This window comes from Denticeps clupeoides, chromosome 10 (genome assembly GCF_900700375.1).
Source record: "Denticeps clupeoides chromosome 10, fDenClu1.1, whole genome shotgun sequence".
NCBI classification, from domain to species: domain Eukaryota; kingdom Metazoa; phylum Chordata; class Actinopteri; order Clupeiformes; family Denticipitidae; genus Denticeps; species Denticeps clupeoides.
In genome coordinates, this window is record NC_041716.1 from 13,127,721 (window position 1) to 13,152,927 (window position 25,207).

A 25,207-nucleotide genomic window follows, 5' to 3' on the forward strand; every position below is an offset into this window, starting at 1 on the left:
ATCTGTGTTTCCCACTGGCCTTGTTACACAGAAGGCCAGTCCAGTTTCATGGCTTATTTGCATACAGCGTCAAAACAAACCAACAGAGGTCTCATTCACCCTTTCCTGCCAGGAGCGGTTCAAGCCCAGTTCAGCTGTGGACTTAATCTGCGTCCAAGCTTCATTCGTTTTCCCAGGTTTTCATGCATCTATATTTTCTCTGTGGTGAGAACATGGCTGGGGTGCAGGTCTGGTTCATGCCGACAGAACGTTTTCAGAGACTTAAAGGTTCCGGCTCATTAGAACAGACAGCCCTGTGTGACTGTTTTCCTCCAGAAAATGAAAAAAGAAGAAATGAAACCGTTCGCATGAGAATTGCCGCTCTCTCGCGTTCATGATTAATGACAGTAAAGGCATCGGGGAAAGACCAGGCCATAATTACAGAACTGCAGATTTACTGTGCAGCCAGAGAACACAGAGTAAGCGCTTATAAAGCTGTTACAAATGGCGTATAAGGTTTCCATTTATGAGAACTGTGAATATAAAAAAAAAAAAAAGCTTGGCCGGGCGCGGATGCAGAGTCGGTGCGAGGATCGGCAGGAGTTTCGGTTCAGCGGCGGGTGTTAGGCTGAGATCAGAAAGGCCTGTCGGGGCTTGATGAGAATGGGGAACCCTCCCCTTCAGAGCATGACTTTTAAACAACGTGCAGGTTCAAACAACCAGTCACTGCAACACACACAACCTACAATATACACACATACAGGAATTAAACCTGAATACCCAGACAATGAAATAGTTGGGGTGTAAGAAGGAACACACACACAGACACGAAGAACTCCGACTTCTCTTTTTCTGTGGTACACTCAGTCTCCGGGTGGCACCAGGCTGTGACCGCGGAGCCCTGTTTCCTGCACAATAATAACATTTTCCTAAAGGAGCAAGACAAGCGACAGAAAACAGGCACACAATGTCACACAGAAACACACACACACACATTACATGCATACTGTACGCATAAGGCAACAACACACACACACACACACCTGCTAATAATCATCAGTGCCGTGATGCAGGCCTCGCTTTAATTAGGCTTTTTACTGTGTGACCAGTTAAAGGAAAATGTTTACAAATGCGTGGAATTTTCACTGCAGGAGAAACTGAGATCTAAACGAGAGCGTGGTGCTTATAAACCACTCATACACATTGACATGTGCACACATCCATGCGCCCACTGACACATTCGCACACTCACAAACATGCACATTTCTTTTTATGTCTTTGTGAGAACATATGGTAGCAAATGTGTTATTCCTGTGTAACAAAGCATATATTATTCGAATACAGAATATTGTGTGTTTGTGTTATTTCTAGGCACAGAGACATTCTAGTAGAGAATGTATTAATTAACTCATTTGTTTTGCAAGCTATTATTTGACTTTTCTTTGGGTCAGCAATTTCAAGATTAGACTCTACCTGTTTAGAAACCACCCTTATTTATTTAATAATAATAATAATAATAAAAAAAATAATAATAATAATAATAAATATATATATATATATATAAGGTGTGAATATATATATATTCACACCTTATTATATTTAATGGAACATTATAATGTGAATTCATAAAATTCCAAATTCTTTGAATTGCTTTGACATTCTATTTGTGTTGTCATTCAGACCAATAAAGTTTTTATTTGAGTTGAGTTCAAAGAAAGAACGAGAGAGAACATCTACCGCACCGCTCTCTAATCAAAGTAATTTGTATGTAGGTCTTGTGTCTTGTTGCAGACAGTGAATGCGGACTGTGTGTATGTGTGTAGAAACAACCTTGATCTTGAGATGACTGGATCAGCACACACCCCTTAGTCTCTGAGCCCTGTAATTACAGCAGCTAGAGGAGAACATGGTTTACCTAGGAGAGGAATTTTGCAGACACGTGCACGAACACACAAACACACACACACAAGTCCTGATGAACATCTTTCCTCAAGACACCCATGGCCTTGTGTTGTAATCTCATTCATTCACACACATTCACACAGCCTGTGACCCGGCATACTGCATTCTTCCTGTCTGACCACATATATACACACTCACACACACACACACACACACCATTTCCACCTGTTTTTGTTTCTTCATTTCTTGCTCTCATTTCTCCATCACTAATAGACTGATTGAAAAATCTCCTTTAATTAAACCGGAGTCCAGTGCTGTTCTGTTTGCTGAAAGAGTCCCAGATTCATCTGCAGATAAGAAGTCAACTCATTCCTCCTGTGCTCGTGTTTCCCCCTGACTCCTCACACAGACCTGTAATGTGTGTGTGTGTTTGTGTGTGTGTGTGTGCACGTGTGTCTCTACACAGCATTCCTCACTTGAGGTCTGAGCTCATCGGTCAGTTTGGTGTTTTAGTGCAGCACGCTGGATGAGACTTGTTCATTTCCCACTTCATTTGGACACAAATATGCAGCAATGACGCTGATGGGAAAAAGAATATTAAAGCAAATAGGTTCCTGATGTCCATCACACACAACACATAAACACAGACTCCAGAACAGGTGATGTCAGTGATTCACTTCAAGGCTGATGTCTAGGATGCAGTAAAGGGGATGCTGCCTAGAATGATTCCCTATGTGGGGTGATTCAGTAATAGGCAACGAGATATAAGAAGATTTAGGAAAGGGGTGAAGCACCCCTGGAATGCTGGCTTCAAGGAGGGGGAAACAATGTCGTTGGCAGGAAACCTCAGTCTCCATGCCTCCCATGGTGTTTGGAAGCTGCAGCTGGTTTCTGTGGTAGAGCCGAGCCCGCACTGCGCCGGCAGGCCCAAACAAAGCCTGGTGCGGCACAGGTGCCAAATTACTGGGTCAAATGGCCCCACGTGCTCCCCTCTGCTCTCACTGATGGCCCGTAATGCTAAAGTTAGCCTCGCACCGCTAAGCATCTGCCTCCCTATTGCTCCCTATTGCTTTACACACCCATCCATAAATGGAAATAAAAAAAAAAGAGGACCCTGCCACATTTAAAGAGGCGGCTCAGGGGCTGCAGGGCCAAACCAGAGTGGCTGACCTTTTAAATTCAGAGACTAAAACGCCAGGACGACAAAGAATAACAGATGAAAATAAGCTACAGTGCGGTTGTAACGTGGGTGAGGCATCCCAGCAGCCTTTGCCACATGCGCACCGCATGAAAAACCCAAACTGACAGACAGAACACTCGGACCTGTGAGAGACCACCCAGAAGACACACAGCTTCCTCCAACTAACTTTCATTCTTTGTTACACCTTCATCATCTTCTCCTCACATGTAAAATTCTTCAGAAAAATCCACCTGCAATAATGGCTACATATCACATTACATTTAGCTGACACCAATTATAGGACATGTCCCCTGGAACAATTTGTGTCTTCCCCAGAGTCACAACGGTAGTATGTACATTAGTAAGTTTGTTAACTGAAACTTACATAATAATAAATTAATGAGTATTTATTTGATATATTGTGTTGCCTGTTGCACTTGAACAAGATATAGATCATGCACTGAAAATTTTATACTATGGAAACATTACGCCTTTCTGCTGTCACCGACATAGAGCACATACAGCACAAGACATACAGTACAAACCATGCAGTGGGACACCCTTGGGCTGCATGTTGGACCTCTGCTCTGCCCCATTCACGGTGCCACATGGTGATATGGAGCCCAAATCATGCCAGTAGTAATCAGTGTCAGCTGGGGGTTTTCAGAGCTTGCTGAATATGAGGCTTGGCACAACTATCCTCTTTGCAGCACATCTCAAGCTCCATCAGGTTGGATGGGAAGCGTTGGTGCACAGCTATTTTAAGATCTCTCCAGAGATGTTCAATCAGATTCAAGTCTAGCCTCTGGCTGGGCCACTCAAGGGCATTCAGAGTTCTCCTGAAGCCACTCCTTTGATATCTTGGCTTTGTGCTTAGGGTCGTTGTCCTGCTGAAAGATGAACCGTCATCACAGCCTCCAAGAGCACTCTGGAGCAGGTTTTCATCCAGGATGTCGCTGTACATTTCTGCAGTCATCTTTCCATCTATCCTGACTAGTCTCCATGTTTCTGCAGCTGAAAAACATCCCCATAGCATGATGCTGCCACCACCATGCTTTACTGAAGGGATGTGATTGGCCTGATGATGAATTGTGCCTGGTTTCCTCCAAATGTGACATGTGCCTTTTACTAAGGAGTGGTTCCTTCTGGCCACTCTACCATACAGGCTTGATTGGTGAATTGCTGCAGAGATGGTTGTCCTTCTAGAAGGTTCTTCCCCAGATTTGTACCTCATTGTACTTTTCATTGACTGTACACCCGCTGGCTTTGCCCTCTCCTCTGCTATGTCCGCGCATGGGCCTTTTGACCTCCTCTCTGACAGAACTGTCAACTGTGTGCCTTGCCAAATCATGTTGAATCAATGTTTTTTCCTCAGGTGAACTCCAATTAAGCTGCAGAAACATCTCAAGGATCATCAGGGGAAACAGGAGGCACCCGAGCTTCATGACAAAAGCTGTGAATACTTATGTACATGTGATTTCTCTTTTTTTATATATAAATTTGCCAAAACCTCAAGTAAACCTTTTTTCATGTTGTCATTATGGGTGTTTTGTGTAAAATTAAGAGGGAAAATGCATGTTGGAATAAGGTTGTAACATAACATAAGTCTCTCATTCTACTAATGACTATTTTATCTACATTCAGGATTTTCTCTGAGACTGCAGTGACAGAATATGAAGATAACAATGGTACCGGTGGTAAAGGTCCTGCCTTTATGCACAATGGGGCGGGGCAGCCACAGAGGACGGCATCTGCACCAGTTGTATACCAGTAAACATAATGAGGCACAGCTGCTGCTGCTCCAGAACCTTCACATTCCAGCCTCTTCAGTCATGGCTGCAGCCAGGGTTCTCTGTGAAACTCTATATGAACAACTGAAATACAGATCACAGTGAGACATTGTGATAAAGGATCCAGCAGTGTGTGTGTCTGAGTGTGTACGTGTGTGTGTGTGTGTGTGCACTGCCGTGTGTCTGTGAATTTTTGTGGCTCTGTGTGTGCTGGCATGAGTAAGGCCAAAAAACTATTGTCTTTTGTGCCTGTGGAAATGTGGGCACTGTGTGGAAGTGTGTGTTGTGTGTCTGATGGCTTCATTTTCTGGTTGCACACACAATCCTATTTGCATTTTTCCTGCAGAAGCAGCAGAGTTTTCTCTACTGGATACTATGTTAATAACCCTAACATACACATACAGACACACACAGTCCCAACTTGCACTACAGATATCACACACATTATCAATAGCAGAAGGCCAGAGTATTCTGTGTGTGTATGTAGATTTTACCAGCAGCTGCATGTTTCTATATGTGTGTGAATATGAGTTCAGACCTTCAATGTAACCCTGAACTTATTTAGAGGGACTTTAAGTGTGAACACAACATCACCCTGCCAGCACTCTCATGCTAATCGTTTTCTGGAAAAAATCGGCATGAGTCAGTGGAGGTGTTGCATGTGTTTTTATTTTTTTCATGTGAGTGGCGTTTTACCTCACAAAACAACTGAGGGTGAAGAGGTGAAAAGTAAGAAGGGTTATTTACATTAACAGACTGCTCTGGAGAAACTAGAAGGTGTGGGAACCCCTATCACTGACCAAAATAAGACAAGGAGATGTTTAAATAGCCCTCATCTAAACCAAAGTCACTGATAGTGTGCATTTGCTTGTGTGATTGAGTTGACTGAATGGCCGACATAGTGTGTCCGTGACAAAGAGCGATTAGACATGGTGCTTCACCCCTACGCCTCCTCGACCGCTCGCAATGTTTATCTAAGACGGCTGCACACCACCTCACTAATCTTTCTTTAACACCAAACCTCTCTCACACACACACGCAAACACACACATACCAACACGTAAACACACAGTGGCACAGAAAAATGCAGAAATACACAAACATGTACACACACACACGCACTAATCATCTCTTCTATTCACGTCAAACCTGCCATACCTAGAAAACACACCCGCAAATTCGAACAGTCCAGACGGCAAGCAAACATCTGCCTCAAAAAGCCTCAGCAGCAGCTGGCAGATTACATTTTTTTTATGATTCTAGCAATAGTTCATAACGAACAAATTAATAAAAACACATTGTAAAAATATCTTCACAAATCAACAGGGTGCGCAAACTGTGGCATGTTAGGAGCATATGCAGAATGTCCAAATCTCAACAGAAAATTGACAGAAACAAATACGGGAACAGGCAAGACTAGAAAATCATTTAAATATGCAGATGAGATCTAAACAGAATCAGTGAACGGACAGCACTTGATCAGCAGGACTCCTTCAGAATGTTTGAATAAATAAACCCCCAGGCCATTATCGGAAGACAGTATGTCCATTACAATTTGATCACTGATTAGAAAAACCAACAATCTTTGATTTGAATTCATATTCAAATCAATTCAAGTGGCATCAGCTACAAGACTTGTACATGAACATCTTCACTCTCACCACCCGGCAGTAAAGGCCGAGGGGAAAAGCACAGAGCCCCAGATCTCTGTGCCTGACACAGCAACTGCCAGACCAATCCTTTACTGTGCTGTAAATTTTAATGGCGTTCTGGTAAGTCTCCTGAAAACAAATTAAACAAGATTGTGCTCCTTCAGATAAACTGAACTCAGACCAGGGGTACTGGATGTCACAGGGGATGGACAGATTCTCTCAATCACGTGCAGGGAGAGCTCCGATTGGCCAGTCGGTCTGTCTCACAGCTCCTCCTCTGGGCGCAGGATGGCCACCAGCGCTCATTACAGCTGAGGGTGTCCCCCCTGCCCCCCAAAGAAAGATCAAACAGCTGTAAGAACGGTCTGTCTGTACAGCTGCCAGCACTGCTGGGAAGAGGTTTGTTATAGGGGGTGGGAGGAGGAGAAGAGGAGGAGAAGAGGAGGAGGAGGAGAGGATGAGGGAAGCAGACACTGCAGAACTTCAAGTTAAAACAGAAATCCAGCCACTCCATAAAAATATTTATTCTGGAGGAGCGAATAGAGCGAAGGAGTGAGGATCATGTGTGTGTGTGCGCATAAGTGTGTGTGTGTGCGCATGTGTGTGTGCGTGTTATCAACATGATCACACACACACAGACACACGCATCAGTTCTTAAATCAAACATAAAAGCTGTCAACTCCATAGGGCCCAATGAAAAATAAAATATCGTAACTTAATTTAAATAGCCGTCATTTAAAATGACTGAATGTGGTTTACTCTGGACGATAATCATTTCATGAGTGTCCTGAACGCCAGCCAGCACACTGATGCGGACAGATGGTAAAATTTATTCTGACACTATAACTGATAAAAGCCACCTGAGAAAGTCATCAGATCAAAATTATATCATGATTGTTCATTTCTTTCATTCCTAATGTACCAACCTATCAGAATAGACAGATCAGACTGAGGGGTTTAATTTTACTATTAATATTACAAATATGAATGATCAAATAATGCTTCAGATTCATTTGTTAAAATGTATTAAATACCAAAAAGAGGGAAATCTTTTGCATGCAATGCAACTGTTTATTGTAAAGTTGCCATGAAATCAGTCATTTTAGGCTACAAGAATCCATGAAAAAGTGCATGAAATCCGTATTGGTGTCCATGTCAGTGAAGCTGGGAGAGTAAGGTTTGAGTATATTTCATTGTGTATCTGTATATCTGTATATATGTACGACAAAGAGAGAAATAAAAACAGAAAATCATACTTGATCCCGACTAATGCTTTGAAAATGCAATTTTCGACTTACCTCATTAACTGGAACGGCGAGGACAATGGATTCATGCATTTTTATTTATTTGTCGTTATTTGTATTTATTTACCTGCTTTAAAATATTTGTTCCGTGCTAATAACTCGATACAGGTAAGGGACAACAAAAAAAATGTCTAGATTAAAAGAGAGGAGTCCAAGTTAAATAACGAACCACTTGACACTCCTTCAGATCAAACAGCCCTTCGCCCTCCTCTCCATCTCGCCACATCCTCAGCAGTTAACCGATGGATCTCCCGTGAGCCGAGTTCACGCCGCTGCCACGGCGCCTAGATAAATCGCCGCAGCTGTCTGGGCAATGTGGGTAATTATCATTAATGACACAGGCAGGAGCATGCATGATTATTAATAGCCTATCAGCGGCAAACAGGGAGAGGGAATCCAATTTTTTTTTTTCATCACAGCCTGCCAGACCCTACACGCGTGAGTGGGCCTGCGCGTAAATCTTCTGCACGTTTCACAGCGAGCATGAAATGTGTGCGCTCAGGTGGGCATCTGTGTCTCTGGACGCACGGCAACAGTAAAGCTTCCGCGCTAGTGAACGCAGGCCGCATGACATCACAGGCCGGATTTAACCGTGCTAGCCACCGGATTTCGCCTGTAGCTCACTGTTGTACTGGACTGGACAGCAGCTGATCAGCTTTAGGGTCATAGTCCCTAATGAACTGACCAAAAGCGGCAGAATAATAAACCTTAAAGCCGATTCCAATATTGTCCATGATCTCATGATGCGGTTCCAGATCTCAGAATCACAGAACTGTTCTAACTGCTGGAATCTGAATGCTTGAATCTATCAGGTTTGGGCCTGATAGTTGTCTACAGTTACCAAAAAAAGTGTAATATGTGTCATGATCCAGTCCAGAAGGGGTTTCTCTGTGTCCAGGACCCGGACCGGAGTTTCATGTTTGTCCTGTGTTAATGTTTCCGGATTTTTTTTTACCTGTGTCTGAAAGCTGCCCTGTTCATGTCTGTTCACTGTTGGGTCATTGTTACAGGATGTCTCCATTGTCCTGTCTTGTATTTCTCCATTGTCCACCATGTATTGAACCCCTTTTTTGTGACGTTGTGCGTATGCGTCCTTCTTCCTCGCCATGTCCAGCGATCGTTCCAGATCTACTGCTTCGCCATGTCAAACCATCGTGACAATGCATTCTTCAGATGGTGTGCGTGGTTCTTACCTGGGTTCTATATTTATTAGCAAGATTAGCCTGTCTCAAGGTCAAGATAACAGGTCAATGCTACATTTCCACAAAAACCGGGGAGATCAAATGCATGTAGACATGTATTATTTGGCTACGGTTGATATTTAAATCTATCTAAGATTATGTTTATCGGTGCCTGTAAAACTGCCCTTTAAGGATCCTGTAGTTGCCCTTCTCTGGCCCTACAGCCACCAGTCTGTCACATTTTTTTTTTTATTCTCAGATTCAGTTTCCTATATTGGTTTAATTTTTTATTAGCTGATTCCCTAATTTTCCCAGTCCTTTTTTTCCAATTCCTTAACCCCTTGATTATCTTGTCTGTTTTCCCGCTCCTGTCCACAGCTTCCTCCAACAATTTGGAATCTGCACGCTAAACACATTTCCTGACAAAACTTGAAAAAGCGTGCAGATAATTGTCACCCGGCTGATCCAACAGAGTTTCAGGGCATCGGGCATGAGGGTTAAAATGCCTTTCTGCAGCATTCCAGCTGCTCTGCACCCTGAGATTAAAGACAGCGCTTGGCCTTCCTCAAATTAAAAATGCGATCAGAAAGTACCTGCTCAGAGTTCATGTCAGCAGTAATCGTTCCCTCATACGGAACCAAAAACCTGGGAAACCAAACACAAATAAAACTTCAAAAAGCCACCAAGCCACTTAAACATGATCCCTGCAATAAAAATACCTGCAGAAGCACACACTCCCCACATGAGAACCTGCCATAACACAACTTCACTCTTACCTGTTACACACACACACACACACACACTCTCAGTGTGTTAAGCCCTGCTTAACCAGGGCTGCCATGCTTATCACACACACATGCACACAAACTTGACATGTGCTGACACTTTATGGCCAAAAGGCCTGCCTGATCAATTAGTGGGAGATTTATACAGCAGGTTAAAGTAGAGAGTGTGTGTGCTGTAACTACAGGGTCTGCTGGGTCCTGCACACCCATCACACACACTCATTAACACAGGTCAGTCAACAGCTTCCTCTAGTGCTTCCTGTCATGTGATCATTAGGTAGGTGTGATACATTCCAGACCCTTCCTGACACACACACACACACGCACACACACAGCATGACCTCAGGCCATTGTTCTGTGTTAATTGTTGTGTCAGTGGTCGGGGGTATAATACAGCCATTATAAAATGTTACATCAAGAATTTCAAGGAGACATAAATTTATGCCAATGGCATTGCATAAAAGATTGAGAGCCGAGCACAGGGACAAGCACACACACACACTGAATGTAATTCAGAGCCTTCAGTTGAATGTGTATGAAATGTGAAAGTGAAGTGATTGTCATTGTGAAACACAGCACACAGTGCACACAAAGAAATGTGTCCTCTGCTTTTAACCATCAACTTTGCTCAGTGGCATCTCAGTTGCACCTTGGCGGATCAGAATTCGAACCGGTAACCTTCTGATTACGAGGTCACTTTCATAACCAGTAGGTTAAGCAAATCAATTACATTTACATTTACAGCATCTATCAGACGCCCTTATCCAGAGCGACTTACAATCAGTAGTTACAGGGACAGTCCCCCCCTGGAGCAACTTAAGGTTAAGTGTCTTAAGTGTCAGGGACACAATGGTAGTAAGTGGGATTTGAACCTGGGTCTTCTGGTTCATAGGCGAGTGTGTTACCCACTAGGCTACTACCACCAATTACACAAAATAAGTCTCCAGTAAAATGCGAGAACTTGCACTGGACTGGCTGAAAGGGCAGAGAAACAGTCCTCCGAAATATAAATATAAATGTCACGCCGACTTGCCCCTCGCAACATGCTCCCCCTCCCCTGAGTATTAGGACCTGTGCCTTTGTCTGTGTTGCTTGTTGCCACGGCCCAATCCTGTAGTGTGCACTTGGTCTCTCACACTCATCACGTTCCCTCCCAAGGTCCTTTCGGCACAGATAGGGATCAGCACCGGAAGGTGTAGGTGTAGGTGCAGCTCGTTGTGTCTCATGAAGGCCTTGTGAAGGTGGACTGGCAGGCAGATGTGTGGCAGCAATGTGTGGTGCCTCATTTCTACTCTTTTTTTCCCATTTTGTGTAACCCCTACAATAAACTGTTCGCTTTTTCTTCACACTTCACACATTGTGTCTCCTCCCACACCTTGGGACACACAAACGATGTAAAAGATGCAAAAGTAGATTAAAAAAAAAATTATTAACGAAAAATTTAAATTTTAAATATGAAGAAAATGCTAAATCAAAGCACATAACAAATAGAAAAGAGATGCCACCATGGAAATGGAAATGATTAAAAGAAAGTGATTTTCAGTGGTGGCCTAGCGGTTAAGCAAGTTTGCCACTCCGAATACTGATCCACCAAGGTACCGCTGAGTAAAGCACCGTCCCCTGTCATGGCTGCCCACTGCTCACCAAGGGTGACTGTTAAAAGCAGAAGACACATTTCATTGTGTCACCGTGTGCTGTCTTGCAGTGTATCACAATGACAATCACTACATTTTCACAAGTGTTGTGTGAAAGCTTGAGTGGAGTTATATATTCACAACTTGAATTCTGTGTAAGCAACACTTGATCTATAAACATTTCCTGCGAATGAGAGTTAGGTCATTGAATTACACTGTAATTTAAGATTTTCATTTCTGTAATGTGGAGCAACAGACCCTATGAAAAACTGGCAATTATTGCTCATTTAGGGGTCCTAAAAGGAGTCACATGAGTCTTAGAGGAAGACATCCAGCAGAGCAGTAATATTACTGGAAACAGTGTATTTTACAGGTTTGATCAACTGAACCTCTGGTATCTTTTATCCCTCATTGGTTTTGGGTGTGTGTGTGAGGAGGGGGGGCACAGTCTCTTCTCAATGCTTCCTCACAGAGTGGTGAACCTGGCAGGCATATATAGAGCAGGTCACTCCCACACTCTCAATAAGACCACACACATACACATGTACTCCCCCTCTCACACACACAGAGTTTTACAGTAACTGTGAACAGTCCTAATGCTACCCACAAAACACATTTACAAAGAGAAAGATTCTAATCCTCAAATTCTTTCTCTCTCTCCCTTTCACACCACACACACACACATACAGGCAAAAGTAAGATTCAATCTTCTCAAGCTCAGTGGAATGTCTGAAAAGTCCAAACACCCCCCAACATTCACCTGAATCCTATAAACCCAGAGAAAATGAGTGGGGGAGGGTGGGCTGATGGGGGGGTCATTCGTCTCAGCGCTCCTTGCACTGTAGTGCTGCTATCCTCATATTCATTACTCTGCGCCCTCTGTTCATATTTAATAATTATACAGTTTCACTTTATCACTTTTAAGAAATACATGCTTAAATAATAACAAATAAAAACACACGTCTTTCAGGAAACAGCCAACAGTCCAGGCTCAGCACATGGCTGAGCACCTGCCCCATCATATATGGATCACATGTTCAGCGCACACACACATAAATGCACTAACTGTGAAAAAAAATACTGTAGCTTTCATGGAAAGTCCACACAGACAGCACTAATGCATCTCACACACACAGACACACACACATACACACACACCCCACTAAAACATTACCACCACCTGATCCCAACTCAAAACACTGTCAACTGAGGTCCAGTCTCAGGAAATTGGAACAGACAGAGAGGAGGCTCTGATCCCATTCATCACTTCATCCTGTATCTCTTTCAACCATCTGCTTTCTTTCTCCCAACTCTCCTCCCATCAACCACACACACATACACACACACACACACACACACACAGCCACTGTATCTTTTGAGCCTAAACCATAACATTGTGCGGTCCCTTCTGTTTCCACTATGGAATAAAATACAGCAGCTTAGTGATTATAAAGAACAATGACTATAGATTACAGTCTGTACCTGCACAATCACCACACAGCGAGGAGGTGTTTACTGAAAACATCACCATTCATACTCACTTCATGTCCAGAATCTCCTCTAGCTGCTTCCGGCGCTCCTGCCTGAGGTTCTGCACGTGCCCATCTCGTTCCACCAGTGAATTCTGTGTAACAGAGAGACGCTGCTTGGTGACGTCCAGTTCCTGCCGGGTCTTCTCCAGAGCTGACATTAGGTCCTCCAACTGTAAGAAGAGTGATGAGTATAGAAAAAGAAGAAAAGAAAAGAAAAGAAAGGAAACATTAAAGACTGGAAGGACAGTGGGGAACCATACTTCACGAAAGAAATGTGGTCGAAAAAATCCTGGGAAATCAAATCATAAAAAAATCTATAGCTGATATATTTTTTTATATCAGACTTTATAGAGTAGCCTCTCTGTACCTGCTTTAGACATGGTGTCAGAATGACAGGCAGCTGCAAAACTGAATAAGAATTCATGCATTAATTGGGAGGCATTTTCAGTCCTTCCAATATGAGATGAGACATGGAAAAGTCTGATGCCTACACCTTTACATCTGCATTAGAAGTAAACGAAAAGCAGCAAATATATGAACCCTTTCAGGAAGTTGCAATAACATTGGGTCATACTATGAATTTATGCAATGGCCATCTCCTTGTCTGTCCGGAAAATGGCGGAATGGCCTTTAATGAGCTGTAGGCAGAGTGAATCTCACTCAAGTGATGATGTGCTACTCATGTGATACTCACTTTACTCACCACAGTTGGCTTCTGGTAAATACGCATAAACACCCATCGATCAGTTGAAACACACACACATATTCACCTTGCCCTCGCCCAACGCCGTCTGAACACTCGTCTAACACGCAACCATGACCTTTTACCCACTAAACCCAAACTTAACAGCGCCCGCCCAACACTTGAAATCAGGGTGAATGCAGGATGGTACAATTGTGCACACAGGTACACACACAAGTCACAGCTCTTCAAACTTAACCAACACATTCTGCAGATTAGAGACTGCACACTCCGCCTATCACAGAAAGACCCACTCAACTCACTTCATCGGCACATCATTAATAACAAATGCAGCGAGTTTTAGTCAAATGAGCAGGGCCGATCAGATTAGCTCCTTAGCCTGTGCGTGCTAATGCAGCCCCACTTCAAGCCATGTTCTTTGGGAAAAGTGCTAATCCTCAACACCGCTTCCATAAGCGGATTGGCGTCTCAGCGGGCCGTAAATCTGCCCTGTCCGTTCACGTTGGCATTTCCTGGTTCAGAGGCCCGGTTCAAACGGCACGCCTGCAGTCCAGGGAGGGGCAGGGCAACATTTTACCCACGGTGCATTTCACCAAAACCCATGTTATAAGAGCATTGTGATGAATTATGGACCATGAGAAACAGGCTGAAACCTACTCAGCTCTCACAATAGACTCAAATGAACCTGGCTGTGTTTTGAGACAGTAAAGTCTCTTGAGAAAGATCAGAGCTGGATCTGAAAAGAAAGAACAAGAAAGTGGGTCCTCTGAAGCAGATCAGAACAAGAGAGGAAATAGTATTTTCTACAGTCAAACGGAAGAATAATGGAAAAGAAAAATGTTCTAAAGTACAGAATACGAAGGTTTACACAGTTGACAAAGTGTGTGTTCTGAGGGGAAAAGGGAATGTAATTGCCAATAAATAGTGTGTACTACAGCAACACAGGAAAAAGAAGGGAGAATCTTGATAGATACTGAACTTTGTGCAGCCTGGGAGTATCCAGATGTTGATCAGAGATGGAACAGGTAATAAAATCTCCCTCGTGCTTGAGCTGAGAACGTACACATAAAGCATTTTTTTAAAAAACATGACTACCTTTGCTCTACTGGGCCAGCCTGCATATAATAAACTATAAATTCAGTTTGGTTAAGAAACTCCGGTCTACAACACTGTTGTGCAGAGGACCATCAGCAGTAAACCGGGTGTGTGCTTCATTTATTCTCTCCGTCTCTCAGCCTGTCTCCCCAACTTTATTTGGCTCAGTGAGATTCACTTTCTCCATCCATTGGTCTATCACTTCCTACCTCTGTCTGGCTCACACACCCACACTTTCTGCATCTCTGTCTTTCTCTCACTTCCATTTTTGTGTGCACCTGGAATGCAAGGCAGGACACACTGGGAGAGAGACAGGATGCATGTATTAACAAGCAGCTTTGTAAAACACTCCTGCACACAAATTTGCTACATTTCAGAGAAGTCCACGCCATAAATGTGTACACTTTAAATTTGTATAAAGAATCTTACATGGATGCACCCTACAGCTAAGCGTACGCTTGGTAACCACATATAATAATTTTATTATTGTTGCATTTTCCTAGTGAGGACCATTAAAAGGTCATCACAATTTTGACCTCATTGAGCTTTAAGTACAAGAACAATATATACATTGAGAATCCTAAAGTCAGCACTGGAATAAAACTGTGTGCATGTATATGCATATATGTGTGTGTCTGTATATGCTTTAGTATGTTCAGTGAGGAAACTGGGAACGGAGGAAAATCTTTTCACATCAATGCAAAAACAAAGCTGACCAAAGTGCTGTACAATACAAGTAGACATAATCCAGAGATACACACTCAATCACAAAGACTCAAGAGGTTATGCTGACATTTTGGTTGACCGGAGATGTAGATTCAGGCAATCCTGCAGGAATGAAAAGTGGAGAGGAGGTGGAGAAAAATATTTCATTACATTACAATTAAAAAGACAAATAAAAAAGAGAAAAAGCTGAGGCAGAGCATGCTGCAGTACCATCTTAGTCCACAAGGAGGAGCTCTGAATACCGGCCTGTCAGAAATCAATACTAGTGAAGCTAATGGATTGTCCTTCAACATTGATCTGAGGCCCACCCAGAATATCCATTACTATCATCAAACTGATGGGACGTATTGCTAAGTTGGTCCAGGATCAGCACAACCAGGAGTAAAGAAGACAGTGTGGGGATGCACCTGAGGCAGGCAGGTGCAGGCACTGTGGGCATTTGTAATGGAAAGCAAGCGTGTTCACAGGTGTGTGTGTGTGTCCGTACCTACACATTTGTATGAGTATGTTATATACTGTAAAACAGCATGTGTTCCTGCATATGTGAATACATTTAAGTAGTGTCTGTTTTGATGTTTGAGTGCCGTGTCTATTTGAGTGTATGAATATTTGTGTGTATATTGGTGCTTCTTTACATGTGTTTTTTTTATATTTTAAAAAATATATATCTGTGGTATATGCAAAACATGTACATGTGCGTGTGTGTACCTCTCGCTGTGCTGCAGTGCGTGCCTGCTCCTCCTGAACCCACAATGCCTCTCTGTGTGCAGAGGTGTTCATGCTGTCCCGTAGTGCCCGCTCTAGCTCCCGGATCCTGTCCACAGTGGCCTGCGCAGCACCCTGGTTAAAGTTCAGCTGGGGGTAGGAGGAAGGGAAGGGGTGGGTTGGTTGGGTTTATTCCAATAAAAGCATTCCAGCCGCGTCCTACGGTCATATGCGCACCACGGGGGACGCAATCTGACGTTCGGATCTGATGAGCTGAATTGCTAAACAAATCACATTCCTGGTGAACACAATACAGTAAAGACACATGGGGTCACGTTCGAGCGCTTTCTTTGTTCCAGATTATTGGGTTCATATAAATCCTGTCAGATTTCCCAACTGCTCTAACATGATGCCACTTGATTGTGAGACCACACAGCTGAAACGTGTGAAAAGCGGCTCGGTACACTTATTAAACACACATTAATCAAAGTCCTCAGCATTTGCTCACACATAAACTGTCTGAACAGACAAGTGTGATTACTTCATAATAAAGAATATGACAAAAAAAATCCCTGAGTGCGGATATCTGATATACCTCCGTTGCTGTTAGTCTTGGAATAAGATCACAAGAGGTGAAACAAATTAATTTCTAACCTAAATGAACCCCAAAAAATAGCTCATCTAACTGTGGACCGTACAACACTTAGAACTTTGTCAGTCATCAACTGATTGTCTCCAGAAAATTAATAAATGAGTTACATTAATACCTAAACCATGCTAAATAAATGACATTTACAGCATTGCCATCTAGCCTGCAATTGATGCCTTTTTTCAGTGGAGCTCTACTGAAATGAATGGGGAGCTATTTCTCCCATCATACACTTCACCTAAGGGCAAATGCACTTAGGGAAAGAGCTATTCCAGGACAAACAGCAATTTGGGTACATAGAATTTTGTGTTAGGTATAGACAAATAATTTTCAATTGATTAACAGGCACCAGTCCACACAAGTGAACTGTCTTTTATCTATAACCTATATCATCACCTATATCATTGACTTTATTTCAAACATTTTAAATGGGGATCATCAATGTGCTCATACAACATAAATATCAATGAAAATACATAAATCACTTATGTGATTCTGCCACTTAATTGATACTATTTTGTGTAGGGTGTGTAATAGTGAATGTGAGAGTATTGTTGTGTGTGTGCAACACTTCCGAACAGACAGAGGAGGGGCATAAATCACAATTGGTTATCTGACGAGGAGCGAGTCCAGTGTTCTCAGTCCTTCAGAAAACAGATGCTGAAAACAGTGAGAAGAAGACTGACAGGCACTGAGACCAGATCTGCATTGTGGGAGAGAAACAAGGGGGAAATTGTTTAATGTATAAGAGAAAATAAGCAAAGGCTGAGGAAATGAGAGCGAGAGAGAAGGGTGTCTGGGTAAAGCCTCGACTGTGACACCTACAGAGCAGAGAGTAAAAAGATCCATCCAGGCTTTAGGTGACAGAGCTGAGAAACCAAACATCAGACAGAGAAAATAAACTCCACCCCCTCGCCTGTTCGCACGTTCACACTCTCTTACAGGGGGGGGGGTTCTTTTCATCATCCTATATGGTCGGATCTGTGTCAATAAGGGCAAAAATTGCTTTGTGGATTCAAATTACTGCCATCAGAGAACATTAAACACACACAACACTCATGTGCAGTTATGTCCAGTCATACTTCAATGGGTGTCAATTACTATGTATGTGTGGTGCAAACAACATGAAAATGTGTTTTGAACATACAGATGCATGTATGCAACCAATACTAAGCTCCATATGCAACCCTTCGGGCTGAAGGTGGCATGTTCACCAACTGCAGGAAGGGCGGAAAACTCCCCAGCAGCATTTTCCCTAGTTTACTTCCATTCATTTCCAATGAGACAGAAGGTCTACAGTGCATATGTCATCATGCCATGTGCACCGCTGACTGCTTTAGTGAAAATGTCAGCTCTCTAAGTTGCATTTTTAAAGTGCTATCATGTTTACAAGCTGGTACTGCTCCATCACGGAAATCTAACTTGGCAGACAGGGCTGAACTGGGACCGAGGGGCTGACTTGTTATGTTAAGAGACACGATTCCTACACTGGGGTGGGGTGGTGAGATTAGTGAGGGAACAAGCCACAAAACCTACCATAACATATATACAGTACATATATAGACACACACAATCCTGTTTAAAAACACAAGATTTTTTTAGAAGATATTAAAATGAAAGGTTTTTGTTTAGTCCATTAAAATAATATCAAATTGACAAGAGGTTTTATCTAGACATTGCCACTGCTGTGAATGCCTTTGGTAGCTGGAAATAGCTGTTATGAATGAAGCATTTGACACATATAGAGAGAAACTGTGCAATGGATGCAAGTCTGTCACTTAAAAAAATCCATAATTATTAGAAAACCCCTTTGCAATAGTCTTAGAACAGTTGCTCTGTAACTAGCTGGCTTTATCAATAACTTTCTTAATTTTTTTCTGTTCAAACTTATTTCATGTTTTTTCTTTGAAAACAAGGTCTACACTACTTTTCAATGGTTCTATATTATCGTTATTTGATGGCTAATGCATTATATATCATTTATATTTATCCCTTAGAAATAGTCTGAATCTAATAATTGCCTCCTGGACTCCTGGTGATGTCATTTCCTCGTCTCCCCTTTGGGTCAGGGGGCAGCGCCACTGGGGTTTACACAATATGGTAATGAAGCAAGTGTGTCTACATCTGTGAAGTTCTCAGAAGCACATGTCTACACCCAAGCAATCTTTACACTCATACACAATATAGTGCGCTTGCACATGTGTGCACAAAAAAGATAAAAAAAACAACCAAACAAGCAATAGAAAGCAATGTGTTTCCAAGTGTCTTCTGGGCTAGGGCTACTCCACTATATACCTGCGTGGTGGGACTGCACAGCGGTTTACTTTGTGAGGTTGTGTCTGTGGACAGAGTCCGTCTGTGTGTAACCGCTCTGCCTCCATAATTCGAACTGACAGGTTGAGCGTAATTTAATGCAACTGGATCAACTGATCCCACACACACATACACCTTATCCAGCAATGATTTTACTGCAGATTTTACTTACCAGAAACAGAGACAGAGTGTATGTGTGTGTGAGAGAGGGGGCAGAGAGAGAGAGAGTGAGTGAGGGATGGATGGAGTGATGGAGATAATTGCTCAGAGCTCTTTCATCACACAGACCGAGGTAATTATGTAATCCTCCCCACTGGGCTGTAATGTGGGGAAACCAAATCAGTTAAATAAACCAGTGGCGAGTGAGAGAATGTTGATTTCCACTGGACACCTCACAACACACATACTCACACACACACACACACACACACACTCTTTACTAAAACATAGGCATACCTACATCACTACCAACACATCCTGTGTCTGCTCTCAACGCACTTCAGCCATGCAGCTTCTGTACATCGCTCTGTCTTTGAGTGACACTGTGTGTGTACGTGCTGCAGTGAACATTGATCATCTCTGTTCTGTACAGAGCTGGGAACCAATGAGCAGCTCATTAACCCAGCAGTCTACATCCACGGGAACACAGCCAGAAACACTAATCTGAGACAGCGGAGAGTGTGCTAAACAGGCTCCCAGAGAGAGGTGTGTTAGGTTTGGTATGTGTGTGTGTGTGTGTGTGTGTGTGTGGTAGTCTAGCATTTTGTACAGGCTTTCGACTCACGGTGTGAACAGACTTGTGTTTCAATCAGGCTGTCAATCACATCTCTATTACCAGTGCACTATGAGAGCCGTCAGCACACTGTGCTCTGCTGAACCACCCCCAATCGAGACTAAAAGAAATAAAGCATCCAAACATCTGGTAGCATAAAGGGAAACAAATGATCCTTACTGCAGTGAGCTGTCATATGCTGGTACTATAACTGTGTGTTATAAGGATGTTTGTATATTAGGAGAGAGATAAGACTGTCTGTGGTTTGAGAGTGAAGTACATGTGTGTGTACAGCGCGCAGAGACAGATAAGGGCGTCTGTGGTTTTAAACGGGAAGCTATCGATGCTCTGGCCTCCCGCGTTTTTTTCAGATCGCGGTGGTGATGCTATCTGCCCCTGCATAAACTCAGCTGTGGCCGGCAATTCTGGGTCTCACCAGTTGCACTCGGGCCCTGCTGATGCAGCGTGGATAACAGAGCGAGCGTCACGCTCCGCACAAACGCGCTTTCAACATAACAACATAATTACTGGCTCATTAAAAAAAGAATGACATTTTGTTTTATATTTATGTTGAAAAAATGCAACTCCTGCAAAGCTGCAGAATTGTACATTCTGCTTCTGAGTGTGTTCAACATTTGCACTATTAATAAATAGTTCTTATTCTCCTCTCTGCAGCATTTGACACCGTTAACCACAAGACTCTCTTGTGAATCCTGAAGAGGCTTGGAATTCGGGGCTCAGCATGGCAGTGGTTTGCTTCCTACCTTGATGAGCGATCTTACCAAGTGACTTGGAAAGGATCCACCTCTACCTCACGTAGACTCTCCACTGGTGTCCCTCAAGGCTCAGTACTAGGTCCTCTCCTTTTCTCCCTCTACACGAGATCACTTGGTGAGGTCATTTCCTCTCATGGATTATCCTACCACTGCCATGCTGACGACACACAACTCATCTTCTCTTTTCCTCCGTCTGATCCTACATGCTGCTTCCAAAATCTCTGCATGTCTAACCGACATCTTGTCTTGGATGGCAGCCCATCACCTCCAACTCAATCCCACCAAAACTGAAAAATTCATTCCAGCAGATTCTTCACCACATCAGGATCTTGCTATTTACCTGGACAACTCACAGCTCTCTCCTTCTGCAACAGCCCGCAACCTTGGCGTAACAATAGACAACCAACTCTCCTTCTCGACTCACATCAGCAATCTTTCCCGCTCATGTAGATTCCTTCTCTACAATATCAGATGAATCCGTCCTTATCTGTGAACCCAGGCCACCCAACTATGGAATGAACTTCCCCTCGAGGTCAGAACAGCTCAGTCACTGAGCACCTTCAAACGACAGCTCAAGACCTTCCTCTTTAAAGAATATTTAGATTAAATTGTAACTTTCTTGTTGTCGAACTTGTGTACAGAATCTACAACAGAGTGAATAAAAAGTTGTATTCATAGTTGGGGTCCTAGTGAATCGGAATTGATCTCTTCATCAATGGTAACTTGAAAGCACGTTGTAAGTCGCTCTGGATAAGGGTGTCTGCCAAATTCTGTAAATGTAAATGTAAATAAATAAGATCTTTCAAGTTTAAAAAACTGTATACGCTATGACTATAATAACATAAAACGTAGATTTTGATACGTGGCTACTGCAGATTATCTAGCGAGTTTTTCATTTGGGAAAACTGCTACACTGCTACAGAGTTATTTATATTTCGATTTAAAGTATAATCAGGTATGCTGCACATTTACACTGCACTGATAGTTTGACTGATTCTGAGTTTACACAGAAACTACAACCTTATCAAGGCTACCTGTTTTATTTATAATTCACCAATAATGTAAGCAAGCAAAGTAAGTAAGCCATTATCTATGGCAGTGTTTCACTTAATCTACAGGTATTATGTACAATTTAAACTAAAATGCTTAAATTAATGGTTAACGGTTTATGTGTTTCCGGGTGGTGGTACCCTAGTGGGTTAGACACTTGCCTATGAACCACAAAGTAAGAGGTTCAAATCCCTATTGTGTCCCTGAGCAAGATACTTAACCCTGAGTGTCTCCAGGGGGACTGTCCCTGTAACTACTGATTGTACGTCGCTTTAAATAAGGGCATCTGACAAATGCAATAAGTGAGCATGAAAAAAAGCCTGCAATCATATCTTGTTTGATGTTAGCTGATTTCCCCGAGAAATCAAATCTTTTATATATGTTCTTCCAAGCTGCATGTTACAGGAGTTAAAACAACATGAGTGCTAAAAGTAGAGACCTACAGTACACGACTGCATTCCGCCCAAGTTAAATAAACATGCGGGATGCAGCGGACATGAGATACGGGTGTTTGAAAGCTGGAATTTGACTTGGGGAGGGTCTTCTGGTAGCAAACAGGTCTGGCTGAATATGTGTAGCTGAACGTTCAAAATTTGAAATGTTCCTTACTGTATATGCATTACTTGTACCTAAATTCATATTATAACAATAAATGCTTATATCTCTGAAAGTAACTACATAAAAATCATCTAAACTATCATAAGAACTTTTTAAATTATATACCACAGTTTGCTTAAGTGAAAAAAAAAGAGTCCTGAATTTACCTCTAGAGGTAAAGGTAATGTTTTTACCGGACAAGAGTCTCACGCATCTCTGCAGAGCATCCGGTAGACCGGTTAAATCTGCTCCGTCACACCCGACAGCTGAGCGGATCAGCTGCTCCTCACAGCTGGGGAAAGACCCCCCCCACACACACACACACACAGAACTCCAAACACCTGCTCCCTGAGGGGCCATTTGAATGTGTGTAGCCGCAATGAGTTTGGAGCTGATTTTTGTCAGACTAAATCGCTGTCTCTTCCACTTACAGCTCTCTGAGAAGATGAGAGGCACTGTGGTAGCTAAATAAACACACATGTACACACATACACACAGTGATGCGTGAACACACATGCACTCACATTATGCATTGTTATTTTTTGGTCTCACACACACTCGCTCTTACACAAATACATCTCTGATACACTTGCCACCACTGCAATTCCTAAGCTTGTACACTCAAAGGCCACTTTGTTAGGAATATATAATGTCTTATAGATCCACCTTAAATGTGTGCAGTTACAGGCTGTAATCTGCTCACTCGCTCCCCCAGGGAGTCACTGACCACTGTTAAAGGAAGAGAACATGCTGTGGACAAACTTTATACGAGCTATGAAAGGAACAAAAAAAGAGGAGAGGAGGAGAGGGTGAATCAGATGTAGCCATTGGCACCAGTGTAAATCAAATGATGGAGAAGACGATGAACAGTGAAGACAGTGAGAGAGTGTACACAATGAAACACAAAGAGGAAAAGTTTAGAGAGAAAGTGATTGTACATATTGTGTGTGTGTGTGTGTGTGTGTGTGTGTGTAAAGGGCATGTACAGAGAAGCTGGTTCATTAATGTGTCAACATCAGAGGCACAAGTCGTTTCCTCTCTCTTTTTGTCTTTACAGTTAGTCAAACAATTAACTAAACGCCTAAAGATGCAGCAATGTGAGCTACCCTCCCAGTACTGTGAGCAGCTAAATCCTGCCTAGTGTGGAACTGAACCTGTCGCATGCCACCCTCCGTCGATTCAGGCTGGCAGGAGGATTATTATTTAGCCTTGGTGATGTGCACAGAGAAGAGGAAGTGGCGGCGGATAATGCCAGGAGCATGGCGCATGGGAGAAAAACTGATGTGGTAAGGTGAGGTAAGCACTTCTCCCGTTTCCTCCGTCTGCAGCAGCGTTGATCATTTTGCCGCACTGCACCAAAGCGGACTAAATAATGCGAAAATGACATCATGTCAACTTGATTCTGACTTTATTGACGCATAAGTTGATCTGAAAAAATTGCATTAATGCCCTAGTGCACATATGTGGTATCTTTATATACTGACTTGTGCAGGTGGGGGTCCTTCTGTAAGTCCATCTCTTCTCTTGTCAGCTAGTTGAGTGGGCTTCATACTGGGCAGCTTGGCTTGCCTACAAGCAAGACACACACACACACATAGACAAATACATACTGAATTCAGAACAGAGTGTCATTCTTCCACTGTCATTTTTAAAAGCATCAGCACAGCATTTCCATTATGCAGGTTAGACCCAGAAGCAAGCATTTGGGGTTCATGATTACATACAGTAGACTGCAGTTGCTGAACTTCAGTCTCAGTTAACCCCATAAGATGCAGGAATCAGCACCCTAGACAGCTCTGCCCACTTTTTCATTACCTACCTTTTATTAATACAGTAAGTAAAGGGAATAAATACAATGATTGGGTGTCTAGATATGATAATTTGGTAGAAAAATGCACATGCACACATACAGTTACACATGCCACACTGATCATAGCACATTTTCATGAAGGCCATTTGAAACAATTAGGGAATCCTTAGTCCATGTACAATGATAACAATAAGGTGTACATTCACCAATCAATCAGCAATGTCATTATGACCACTGATAGGTGACATGAATACTTTTGATAATCTCATTACAATTCTTAATATCGATGTGTTGAGAACAAGTGTGAGGATTTAAGTGACCATATTGTGATGGGTAGATGGCTGGTTCACAGCATCTGATGAACATTTGCTGATCTTATGGGAAGTTTCTGGTCTGCAGTGGTGAGGACCTGACAGAAGAGGGATCATGGGTGGACAATGGGCCTAATGCAATGGAAGAGCGATTGTAACTCAAATAGCTCAAAAAGTTAAAGTTGGCTCTGATAGAAAGGTGAGCATCACAGTTTGTTGTGCATGGGGCTGCATAACTGAAGACTGGTCAGGGTTCCCATGCTGTCATGTCCACCAACACATTCAAAATTCATAATACATAAGCATCAGATCTGGACCACAGAGCAATGGAGGTGGCCTGGTCTGACAAATCACATTTTCTTCACTATGGGAAGCAATCAAGCTGGTGAAGGCAGTGTGGGAAATCTTAGGGTACTGCATTCATGTGGATATTACCTTGACACCTAAACATTGTTGTTTATGAAGTACACACCATTCGTGGAAAGAGTATTCACTGATGACCATAAACCACTGAGATTTACAGAGTGAGGGACAGACATCCAGATGCACAGTGAAAAAGGGTTCAAGAATTAGCGAAACGAAAAGAGAAGGCTTAAAGAGAGAACCAGAGGGAGAAATGAAGCGTAATCAGAAGAGACTGAGTGAGATATGGCACTGCAGGTCGGCCAGGCGGGTGGTTAACGGAGCGGAATTAAAGTCGTTTTTCATGTTTCCTCTGACATCCTGCAACTGGGCAGATCTCTGCTGTTCCCATCCAAAAC

The 25,207-nt window shown here is 42.8% G+C and overlaps 1 protein-coding gene across 10 annotated transcripts in view; it reads right to left on the bottom strand.

Annotated features, from left to right (window-relative positions):
- Positions 1-25,207, bottom strand: part of LOC114798682 (ERC protein 2) — a 159,880-nt gene that overhangs the window by 46,910 nt on the left and 87,763 nt on the right. For 9 of the 10 annotated variants that reach the window (XR_003751089.1, XM_028994581.1, XM_028994575.1 and 6 more), the window contains 3 exons: positions 23,810-23,894; positions 16,172-16,318; positions 12,949-13,109 (listed from right to left, as the gene is read on the bottom strand). Coding sequence is in view for 9 of the 10 variants with exons in the window: in XM_028994581.1 (XP_028850414.1) it covers positions 12,949-13,109; positions 16,172-16,318; positions 23,810-23,894 (393 nt within the window). In the remaining variant the exon portion in view is untranslated. The remainder of the gene's footprint in view (positions 1-12,948; positions 13,110-16,171; positions 16,319-23,809; positions 23,895-25,207) is intronic. The other variant, XM_028994578.1, reaches the window with a different exon arrangement.